The 12,335-nt window shown below is 39.0% G+C and overlaps 1 protein-coding gene across 1 annotated transcript in view; it reads left to right on the top strand.

The window, feature by feature from the left end:
- Positions 1-12,335, top strand: part of cacna1eb (calcium channel, voltage-dependent, R type, alpha 1E subunit b) — a 177,864-nt gene that overhangs the window by 93,706 nt on the left and 71,823 nt on the right. Inside the window, exons 16-20 of the mRNA XM_056742725.1 lie at positions 5,991-6,108; positions 6,274-6,341; positions 6,430-6,497; positions 8,691-9,413; positions 9,894-10,129. Of these exons, the coding sequence (XP_056598703.1) occupies positions 5,991-6,108; positions 6,274-6,341; positions 6,430-6,497; positions 8,691-9,413; positions 9,894-10,129 (1,213 nt within the window). The remainder of the gene's footprint in view (positions 1-5,990; positions 6,109-6,273; positions 6,342-6,429; positions 6,498-8,690; positions 9,414-9,893; positions 10,130-12,335) is intronic.

Genomic DNA, 12,335 nt, shown 5'->3' with positions numbered 1-12,335 from the left:
ACGTGCATCAGATTCCAACTTTGTATAAAGTTGTGGCAGCCACCCCTTTGATGTGGCTACAATAGCCTATGAAATGCTGCTCCAATTTACGCCACTGGCTAGTGCGTTGGACGCAAATCTGAAGAGCCATACTTGACACGGTAAGTGTAATCGTTCCTGCTCCAACGTCATGAACGGCGGAGGGCAGAAGGCCTCAAGAACAACCGGATGCACGGTGAAGAACGGAACTTTTAACAGATAACTCTGGTGAGGATGCAGAATAGCTTTGACCATCCCAAGGGCAAAAATTAAACAGACCGGCGAGGTTGAGCGGCGGCAAATCACAGATTCTCTTAAGAGAGGTGATTGCCATTAGAAAAAACATTTTAAAGTCAGAAGCCTGACAGGCAATGACTCCATAGGTTGGAAAGGGGCGCTAACCAAACCCTCGAGCACTGTCGGTAAGTCCCATGGAGGGACTGTCTGTCTAGGAGGCATCAGCCGCCTCGCTCAACGAATAATGCGGGCGACTAAATGGGTGTTTTCCCACAGAAACCCCATAAATCTGGGCGTGGCAGGCCGAAATGGTGGCCACATAAACCCTGAGAGTACCTGGGTTTCTTTTGCAGAAACTCCAACACTGAAACAATCTGGCAGTGAATTGGGTCTGCATGGTGTGCCATGCACCATCGGTCAAATAAGCTCAATCTAAGGGCATAGCTCCTTCTAGTGCAGGGAGCCCTAGGACTTAGAATAGTCTCTACTATGTCAGGCGGCCAGGCATTGAGGCTCCAGAGCTCGGGACGGGGATGGAGCACTGTCCCCTGTGCATGAGACAAAAGATCTCTCCTGACTGGAATCGCCCATGGTGAGTCATCGAGGAGGGATACTAGGTCCGAGAACCAGATTCTGGTTGGCCAACAGGGAGCTATCAATAAGAGGAGAGACTCCTGTTGATGGACCTTTGCCAGGACTCCAGGGAACAGAGTTTTCGGAGGAAATGCGTAAAGACGCTGTCAGTGCCACGTGTGCGCCATCAGTTCCAGACCCAGGGGAGCCTGGATGAGTCCGAGAGTGGTAGAGGGGACATTATGCTGTCTCCTGCGTAGCAAAGAGGTCCACCTCCTGTTTCGTTAAATCTTTCCCAGATTTGTTTGTCTACTTCGGGGTGGAGTTTCCTTTCCTAGTTTGTCACAGCTTGTCTGGACAGCAAGTCTGCTGCCACATTCATATGCCCCGGGTTGAGATTGCTCTTAGGGACAGGAATTTGCCCTCTGCCCAGGGCAGGTTCTGCTGGTGTTCAGGTGGCGCGACCGCAGCCTGCCGTCATGATCTCTGTACGAGACTACTGAAGTGTTGTACACCCGCACACTAGGACATCGTAGCCTCGTAACTGCCATAGGAAGTATTTCAGGGCCCGAAAAACAGCCATCATTTCGAGGCATTGATGTGCCAATCGAGAAGATGACCTCTCCAGATCCCTTGGGCTGGACGGCCATCTAAGACCGCACCCAAACCCATGAGGGATACGTCTGTCATTAGCATCTTGCTGACGACAACACGGTCCTAAAGTCAAAAACCGAGGTTTGAACCACATATAAAGGGTGTGAAGCCCCTGGGTTGCACCCTTATGTGCCTCTAGGGGTTGGCCCTTGGATGCAAGCCGCCACCATGAGACCTAGAACTCTTTGAAAGTGATGATTTATCACTTTCTGGTCTAGACTTATTCTCCTCAGGGTGTATTGGACGGATTCGACTCTTGCAGGAGACAGTTGTGCCTGCATTTCGATCGAGTTCGACAAGACCCCGAGATATGCTGTATTCTGCATAGGGGAAAGAACCCTCTTTTTAAAGTTGCTGCTCAACCATAGAGCTTTTAGATGAGCTAGGCTGACATTCCGATGTCGAAGCGCTAGCTTTCAAAACTAAGCTGAAATCAGCCAGTGGTCTTTGTATTTCAAAAAGCGGATGCCGCGGAGTCGCAGAGGAGCCAGAGCTGCATCCATGCATTTTGTGTACGTGTGGGGTGACAAGGCAAGGCAGAATGGAAGAACCCGATACTGGTAACCTTCGCCCCCGAAAGTGAACGTCGGGAATCTTCTGTGTTGTGGCAAGATCTCTGTGAAAGTATGCTCCTTTGAGATCGATCGTCACAAACCAGTCCTGACACTGAATTTGAGATACAATCATCTTGATTGTAAACATTTTGAACTTGAGCGTCTTCAGGTAAGCGGTTCAATCTGCAAAGATCTAGAATTGGACGCAACCCCCCATCCTTCTTGGGAACTAGAAAATACTGGCTGTAATAGCCTGACAATCTGTCTGATTGGGGAACACATTCAATGCCCCCTTTGTCCAGCAGAGCTTGTAATTCTTGTCATAATTTCTCTTGGAATTTTAAGCACTCCTCCTGGGTGGGGGGGTGTCTCAGGATCTCTTCTTTTTGGAAGAAAGGTCGAGGTTATTTAAAGGCAAAACATTTTTTGGCGTGTTTGACACACATGCTTCAAAACCTGTCGAACAAAGACTGTTCTCCCTTAGCATTTGAAACGCAGCATAGAGTGTAGCTTTTGTTAGGGAACTGTATCATTACCGTTATCTACATGGAAGTCACCAACTACAAGGGCTCTATCTGCGGCCAGTACAAGTTCTAATAAGAACCCACCAACTTCCTTAATGAAATCTTTGTGGTGCCCTGGTGGCCATTATACAATAGCTAGAATAAATAAATAAAATGTTTTAGCCCAAGTATTAGGTATTGATACAGGAAGTACCATGACTTCAAAAGAATTGTTTTTAAAATTAGACTCCTGGAAAATGCTAAAAGTGTTATTTTAAATTGCAGTGACACCTCCCCCTCTGCCATTTTTAAGAGACTAATGTTGATAATAATAATCTTAGGGGACAGTCATTAAAAGTAATATAATCATCTGGTTTAAGACACGTTTTTGTCAAAATTCTGTCTATTTTGTGATTTGTTATCATTTTTTTACAAAAATGTAAAAAAAATAATCTTAATTAGATAGAGATATAACATTTAACAAATCGAGCCGCAACAGTTGATTATCTGTATTTTGTTTATGTTCAATTTATTTACATTTATTAAATTACTTTTGAGAGGTTTTTCACAATATTTTATGTTTGCTAGTCCTGGGGACAGACACAGTATTTATTTTATGATGTTTTGGAGACGGGAGTATCACATGTTGTGGATTTTGTGTATTCTGCGATGTGAGATGGCAAGCAGAAAATTGTTTATGCCATTCTGTCTACTCCGTGACCTGGGCCCCAGTATGTAAAGTTTAGCATTAAGAATATATCTAGACAGGATAACTGGAAAAGCTCTTCCAGTTGTTTACAAAAAGTATATTATTCTGCAGGCACCACCTAGACAACCATTCATTTAGTGATGATAATCTGCTATATATCTCATCACCACGATAAGCCCGAAGGGGGGCAGAGAATAAAACAGCAAGCACACACACCTCTTTAATATATTCTTTTGTGATCTCTGAGTCTAAAATCGTTTGTTTCGTCGTGGAAAATAATTTTATTTAATTTACGATTACTTTTATCCTCCATATTTAAATTTGATTTGGTGTCAGGCGCTCTGGCTCCCGGTTAACATTTGACTATGTGGGCTGTTGCCTCTATGTTAATGTTCTGTACAATAGAATCAACAATAACTACGGCACTTTTAGCAGGTTTCTCAGTCGGTGCGTCACTGAGTGAAGCAAACCTGTTCGAGACAGTACGGGATGTTTTTACCTGGAACTACATTGTCTCACAGTCACAAAGTTTCCCTACTGCAGGGAAATTCAACCGGAACCGAACTGTGCAAGCTAAAGTTAATTGCATCCAAAGTGTTTTCTATGGCCCTTACACTCTTACTATCCTCAGATAAAGATTGGATGCGAAACTCTTATTCTCTGTCAACCTAGCAATTTCTCTGTTTATATCCCATGTAAAACCCTCACTGCTGACAGAGAAGCTAAACATATGAAATGAGATGCAAGTAATAATAATAGGTGTAACGTTGACTAACCATGCTCCAAACACTTTTGGCCTTTCGCAGCACACCAGCGACCTCTACTGAATTGTTCTGAGCCAGACAAGCAAGTTTGTGTCCATTGGACAGTTTAAACTTTGATTAATGTCTTTTTGACCAATAGTTTTTAAGAAAAGTGGTGAAAAGTACCTCCTTCGCACATGTACCTAAGATAATAAGGGTTTGCGTATTACGTTACATTAGTATTCCGTACAGCAGGGCTGTCCAATGTCGGCCCTGGAGGGCCACAGTCCTGAAGAGTTTAGCTCCAACTTGGCTCAACACACCTGTTTGGAAGTTTCTAATCTGCTTTGTGAGACATTGATTAGCTGTCCAGGTGTGTTTGATTAGGGTTGAAGCTAAACTTTGCAGGATCACAGACCCTCCAGGACTGACTTTGGACACCCTTACTGTACAGGCTTACAATAATGTTCTGTACAAAGTGCATAACTTGATTTCAACTGCGAAAATTGACATTTAAGTGATCAAATGTAAGCTATTTAGTTGTTAACTTCAAATGGTTGTTCATAAAATTCCCTATATTCACATAGTTTTGTAATTAACTGTTAACTTGACGTAACTTGATACACTTTTATGAAAAGTTGGCAATAAGAACATCACAATCAATTGGGTTAAAGTTAATGTTTAATTTGGTAAAACATGACAATTTATGAATATAACGTAAACATAAACACTGGATGCAGAATGATGGCCTATTGGCTGCCTGTCTCAAGCATTGGCCAAAACTTACGTTTAATTATTTACATTTTTAATGATTTGTGACAGTAGCACTGCTAAAAGCATTAATTAAATAGAAAAGCAAATTTTCGCTTCTCTATTTGTCTCCCTACACAAGCTGCAGTTTCAAGTGTAAGCTCGCCCACCCTCCATTTTCAAGCGCAGTCGACACACTGAGCAGGGAGAGTCTCGGTCTTGGTCGGGGTGAAAGAGGGAGAAATAAGGATGACACAGATATATAATACATATCTATATATATATGTATGACACTGAAGTATTTTTTTAGCTATCAGCTATCAGGTTGCTCAATGAATCATAGTATAAACACTTAAAAAGAGAAACAGTTAGCACACAAGACAAAGTAGAAGGCCAGTTAGAGTTCCAAAGTATAAAAGGAATAGCTAGCATGCTAATGTTATGCTAACGACGTTGAGTTAACTATCAAGTTTGGTTTGGATGTTCAAGTAAATAACAAGGACCGGTTTATTGAGGTATCAGATAAGTTAGCAATGACAGTGATAAGTAACAAATATAAAATACTATAATAATAATAATATTAAAACCAAGTGCAAGGATACAAATATTGTATCATATTTGAAAAAAAAATTATTGACATATTTTTTAAATAATCTTTAGTGACCGCTGACTAGCAAAGCTGGGCATTATAAGTGCAGAGATGAATAATAATTGTAGAATTCCTGCTCTATCTCCCCATTCCTTAACTGGTTCTAGAGACTCTGGAATGCCTGTTCGTACTGGAAACTTTGATTAAATTGTGCACACACAATGTTGTAAACAATCTAAAAAAAAGTAGTTTTTAATCTCGTTACATTTTCTATTCATATATTCTTACAGTGGCCATTCAGGATTGATAAATCCTTTAGGGATTATCAACATAGTCGGGAAATATACTATATATCACTGTAGATGACTTTTGAAATACATTTTTTCTACGACAAAAAGTACTTGACCTTTTGTATAATTTTAAACATAATTTTGTTGAAATTAAAACAGGTAAAAAGCAGCATATGAGGTTGGTGACATGCTATTTCTTGGTTTTCTCTTATATATTGTATATTAAATAGCTTCCAATAGAGTTATATTTAAGAATCAGTAGTTTTGGTTACGTTACTATTGTGTTTACTATTTTTAATGATTGTTTGCTCCTTAACAAGTCATGTTTATAAACATATATCTAATGGATTTGTTTTAATTTCTTAATTAGATTCTTACCGGAGAAGACTGGAATGAGGTGATGTACAATGGGATACGCTCCCAAGGTGGAGTGCAGTATGGAATGTGGTCCTCGATCTACTTTATTGTTCTGACCTTGTTTGGGAACTGTATCCTTTTTTACTGCCCTATGTTCTAGATGATTTTACAGGTTTATGTGCTATACCATGTGTTTGGTTTTCATTTTTTTTTTTTTAGTTAATTTAGCTCATGTTCATATTCAATTGTGAAAATTATCTATTCAAACAGTACATTCTTAACCCTGCTGTGAACAGACACATTGCTCAATGTATTTTTGGCTATTGCTGTGGATAATCTAGCCAATGCACAGGAACTAACTAAAGTAAGACATATTTCATAAATACATGGTGAATTTTATGCTAGATCATTGGTAATGCTATAAGATGTTTAACAGTTTGTTTTTGTGTTAGGAGGAGGAAGAAGAGGAGGAAGAGTTCTTTAACCAGCATTACAAAAGCAGAGAGTTTGGCCTCTCTGAGTAAGTTGTTTGTCTTATATGGCTTTTTTTAAGCACATGTGTGCCTCATTTGAAATGAATAAGCAGTTCAGGAAGCTTTGAAAAACTCTTATTACAATATCCTTTTTTAAATTATCAACCATTGAGAACACTTGAGACGTGCTTTTAAAACATAAGGCCAGTATGCTAGTTTATAAACCATCAAAACACATTGACGGAAGTTTCATATATGATTGTGCCATTTGTCTGTCGTGTCTTTTTATAAGTTGGTTCAGGTCAAATTTTGAAGGAAAGAACACAACGAATTAACTGAAATTAATAAGAGGTATATTTAAAATTCATTGATAGATTTTGGCTGTAGGGGAATGTTTTTATTAGAAAATTATATTTGTGCAATGTGCAATGTTTGGTACAAAATTAACATTCACATTTAATAATATTAGTGACATTTACCATTTCCTACATTAGTTGAAGTGCTGAACAAAGTGCTGTGTGCGCTTGGAGATGGAAAAAGTTCAGATGAGTTTAGAAAGCTTTACAAAGTTCTGCCAGGGTGAGTTCACCGGGCCAACGGTGGTACTTCCGTATGTTCAGGTGTCTGAGATCGTAGAAGAGCGAGACAGGCGTTTATGGTCAAATTTTAGGGGCATGCCCTCTGAAGTTTGAATCGACCAATTGAAGCTGAATTGAATTGAAGTTAAACTGGGGAATGTTTCGTGGTCACACTTTACCGCCCAAGTTGCATGTTTATGTAAAATGGCATATAGTAGTCCAGGTTATTGTGTAAAGAGTATAACACCTGCTATGTTTACACAACATACATCAACAAAGAAGAAATTAAAAGAGGATCAATTTGATACTAAATATGACAGGATTAAGTTGTGATTCAATCAAATGTTTGAACACAAACAGAACCTAAATCAATCGATCGCATATTTACTGGTTACAAGTCAATTAGACTGGCAAGGGAGTCAACATACAGCAGGGATATTTACATACATCTACTGAAATGGATAGTTCTGGACATTAAGAGAATACTGCATTCTTTCTGCATGATTAGATGTTTCTCTCATGTTCTCTGGTTTCTTCTGGTGCCACCTGGGTTATCTCAATATGGGGAATGGCTTCAGTCTGCCAGTCCCCTTTTGAAGATGGCTTTGATAATCGTAAACTTTCCTGTTAACGTCCAAGGAGAGATAACTCTTAAAACACTGGTTTAATCTGCCAAAACTTTGGAGCTGAGGATCTGGTGGCCTGTGCTGGCTCTGGATTCTGTCTCTTAGAATGGTGTTATTTTGACTTGAGAATGATCAAACATTTTGGCTGGGCCAAAGCCATACATGTATGTAGACATAAAATTATGTTTACATTGTAATGGATGTCCAAGCTTAAGCTGTTTAGGTTGATGAGAACTATTAATGCACCAAGTTTCGAACATGGACGTACATCTACAGTATGTGTGATTGATGTACCAACATAGCGTTGAGGGATATGTTTACAGTTCATGTGAAGTTTAAGCTTACAGACAGGGTAAGGGGCTTTGTACACCATTGTTACTGACCTATCATTTCCCTCTGATTTTGGGCTGGGTATGGACTTTTTCTACAAAGTGTGTCGCCCCAAATACATCTCTCACTTGGAGCTCACATCTTAATTTTGATTCTCAGAAAATAACCCACAATTTATCATTCAATATTTAAAAAATCTGTATGTTTCTTAAAACTTTTAAGCTCTCTCTGTGAAATATGAGTCAGTTTGAGTGCAGTCTTGAAATATCAATTGTTTCATTCGCCAAATCTACACTAATGGTTTATTTTTAATGAATTATTTATTTGACTTCAAGGACATCAAAAGAATAAACATTGTAAGTAAAATGTGTTCATATATCTTTTTATTAGTTTTATCTCGTCCACGCATCGCCCATCTCATCAACATGTGCAAATGATCAATTTTCCTCTGTACTTTTTGTACACTTTTAACCTTGTCTTGTTTCATATGTACATTTACAGCACCACATACTGTATGTATACATAGATATACATATAAATAGATCTTATTTATATAACTTTTTTTGATGTTCTCTTGAATGCTATTATTTAGCATGATTTGATGACCATTGTTTTTTATTTGAGTCATTTTTCTCAAACCTTGTAAACCATGATTGTGCATGCTGGAGGTGGTATGCCTCCACTGAGATGTGTCCTGTTTATGCAGGAGGAGACGGAGGCCATACTTGTACAGGAAACGTGCTATCCACCGAGGCCGACCCTCACCTGCAGAGCCAGAGGAGGAATCTTCTGAAAAGCCAAGCGAAGAAGTGCCTATTAATGCTTTTGCTGGGCGCCGTGAGAGACGCAAAAAGATAAGCACATCTGTTTGGGAGCAACGGACAAACCAGCTGCGGAAACGACGGCAGATAGCAAGCCGTGAGGTCCTGTTTGTCAGTCCCACAGAGGACCAGCTGGACACTCCAGTGAGCGATCAGCACCATTGCTTGTCCCCTGAAACCAGTCCGTTGCACTTGCCAGAATCACCAATGTCAGTGGTAATGCCTCTACCAGAACCGCCCATGTCCATCACCATCCCTCTGCCTGAACCTCCAGAGTCTGAGCCGGTGCCCTTGATGGGATCTGGACATGAGGACAAGCCAAGTATAAATAATCATTCCAATACAGAAAGAAGGCATCGCGTAGCAAGGAAGTTTCGAGCTGCTGCTGCTGTTGGCGTGGTGGAGGGTAAAAGACCTAAACGCCACAGACATAGAGAGGCCAAAATAGAAGCTAAAAACACAGATAATCACCAGCAGTTTGGCTACAGTGAGAAACAGGGCGACGAGTATAAAAATGAGGAAACACGGTCCAAAAACATTCTCCACATTGACGAAACTGAAACAAGCATGTGTGCCAAGCCAACTGAGGATCATGAAGAACGGCGACAGTAAGACAGCCATCACATCTAATTTAACCTTCTAAATGGCAGTGAATGCAGTTTCTTTGACTCAAGTAGAACAGAATTTATTTTAAAAATCACCTGAATTCATATTTTAGATATCTAGATTAGAAGCATACTGTATATACACTATTTTGTGAATGTTATAAGCATTTTTGCGGTTGGCCAAAAAACATATATACTTCACGTGCCAACAATGGGTTAATACATAGATGCCATATGTCTAGTAAAACAAATACAAAAAGATGGCTAAAAGATAAGATACGCTTAGCTCTCATATAAAAAGCCATCCATTTATTATTTCAATTCTTCCATATGAAAATTCCCATCCCTAAAGCATATATTAAGGCTATAGTACACAAAATAAATTAATCATGAAGTGATTTTAGACTGTAAATAATTTAGGTTAAATGCTTTTCATCTTATTTAGTCAGATCAAACACTCACACATTTTTATTTGTGTTTTAGTGTGTTTGTTGGTGATGGGTCTGAGGTTTCCCAAGCATCTTGTCTTCAGAAGCTACAGTGTATAAATACTGAAATGGAGGATCAAGCAGAACAACATGAATTTAAATACGTTTCAGGGGAAGTCTCGGACTTTGACAAAAATGTTGGCTATTTAAATCAAGAGGAGTGTAAAACCAGGGCCAGCATAAAACGAGAGACATCATCCCAGCCTTTACTGGAAATGGCACCAATCACAGGTATGTCATTTTGTTTATCTGTTTATTCAAAGTGTTCTCAATGCCATATAAATAATAAACAAACAGTGATATTTTGTCAGATAGGCTAGTTGCACGAAGCCGCCATATTAGGTTTCTGATCAGCAGGTGTGGGCGGCCTTTCTTCCGGTCGTGTAACGTTGTACGGGAAAATAAGGATTTTTGAAAATGAACGTAGTAAAAAAAGTAAAAATGTATATATCCGTGATATGACAATAAACCCGTACATTTCTGAGTACCTCGTTCAGCCAACACAACTTGATATCACAGCAAAAAGGCTGATGATGTTTTATACCAGTATATGCAACTCCCCGCGTTTCTCCCACATCAGCACCATATTCTTTAAGCAACACAACAATAAACTCGTATGCATTACTCACACTGCTATCATAAGATTTGTGTCATAAGTTTTAGTTTCAACTCATCGTTACAAGCTCTATATGATGAAAGTCAGACGGATGGAATATTCTGCGTTGTGGGCAAGAGCAAAAAACTCATTGTCAGACAGATGAGGGATCAATCGTGTCGTGTTCTTTGTGACGAGATTGCGTCATTAGCGTATTTATGATGTGTACTTACTGTGAAAGAGTATTAATACAGTCACGATCAGGTTCCGTCTGTATTGCATTCATCGCGCAGTCATAGCTCCCGAGGTAGCGGTTTCACATCGTTAGTGGAAATACATGTTTGTAATGCTTTTCTTAGTCCCCCAACTGTAAAAACAAAAGCATCTCTGTGGAAATCTACTATAGACATGTGCCGTGTTATGATATGGATTTTGGTTAACCACATGAGCAAGGAGAATGAAAGTCTTTTTTCAGGTATATCGTGTTGTGTTTGGCCTGTCGAGGATCTCAGCAATGTAAAGATGTTTTTCTGGATATCACGTATATATTAGTTTTTACTTTTTTATTTAAAAAGCTCTCATATTTTCCGGCCAAAAATCATTATTTTCCCGTACAGTGTTATACGACCGGAAGAAGGCCCGCCCACACGACATACTCCTAACTTCAGCCTATAGCGCGGCGACGTCATGCATGTTGACGTCATGCATGCTTTTGCGCGCATGCGCCTTAACGATATGTGGTCAAGCATTTACCTCACGAGGTGATGTTTTCTCGTATTTTTATGTCATGAATGTGTTAACTCAGATCAATGCATTCCTGTCAATCACGCGGCGTCGGGCCATATTAAAGATAGCCAACACAATTTGACTTTAATGTATTAAAAAAGTTTACAAAAATAATTTATTCATGTCATTTCGTGCTTTAAAACGTTTACTTCTGGGTTTGAGGTCGGTAATTCCCGAAATCCGAGTTGTCTTGAACAATTCGTTAATAGAGTAAGTGCGTCTTGGGCATGTCAAGGCAAACATTTTTATATAGCACATTTCATACACAAGGGCAATTCTAAGTGCTTTACATAAAATGATTGACAAAGAGAAATAAGACGAATCTTTAAAATGCAAATTATTTAAGATCGCAAGTTTAAAGAAAGAATAAAACAGCAATAAAATTGATAAAAAATGTGAGAAAAAGAGGAGAACAATAGAAAAATAAATTAGAAATAGAAGTGCAGCTGATGTAAACCAGCAGTTCCTCAGGTTGTAAATGCACAGCTAAACAATACTTATTATAAAAACGTTTAAAAAAATTAAAAGCTCTGATAAAGCCTTAATTTTTTTAAGGACTCTTTTTTAAACATTTAAAAGAAACCATGCCATTTTGGAATGTGAACACGTATCACAAAATGTTATAACGTTTTGTAATGACATCTTTTGTGACTATGACAAGGACAGCACTGTTATAAAAATCCGTAAATGAAAAGACCAAATTGTAAAGACACCATAAATATGCTCAATCACTTGGTGACATTGAAATCGAATCCATTCCCCGTGTTGTTCGCGTACACAGAAGTAAACACACTACTTGGGGACTACTTGGCCCACACTTGCTGATCAGAAATCTAATATGGCGGCTTCGTGCAACTTGCCTATTAATGGTAAATTTACTTAGGTTCCAGTTCCATATGTTTAGTTCACTGTAACGTTACCAGTTTAATATTAACATGTTTTACTCCAATAGTATTATTTATTTTCCCTACTATGGCTTTAAATGGGGGATGAGATCTGTGTTGGTTACTGACATTCATCCAAATATCTTTCTCTATCTATCACTTCAAATGGATT

This window comes from Triplophysa dalaica, chromosome 3 (genome assembly GCF_015846415.1).
Source record: "Triplophysa dalaica isolate WHDGS20190420 chromosome 3, ASM1584641v1, whole genome shotgun sequence".
In the NCBI taxonomy this organism is placed as follows: Eukaryota; Metazoa; Chordata; class Actinopteri; order Cypriniformes; family Nemacheilidae; genus Triplophysa; species Triplophysa dalaica.
The sequence above is the reverse complement of the archived record's forward strand: the minus strand, read 5'-3'. Positions and strand labels throughout refer to the sequence as shown.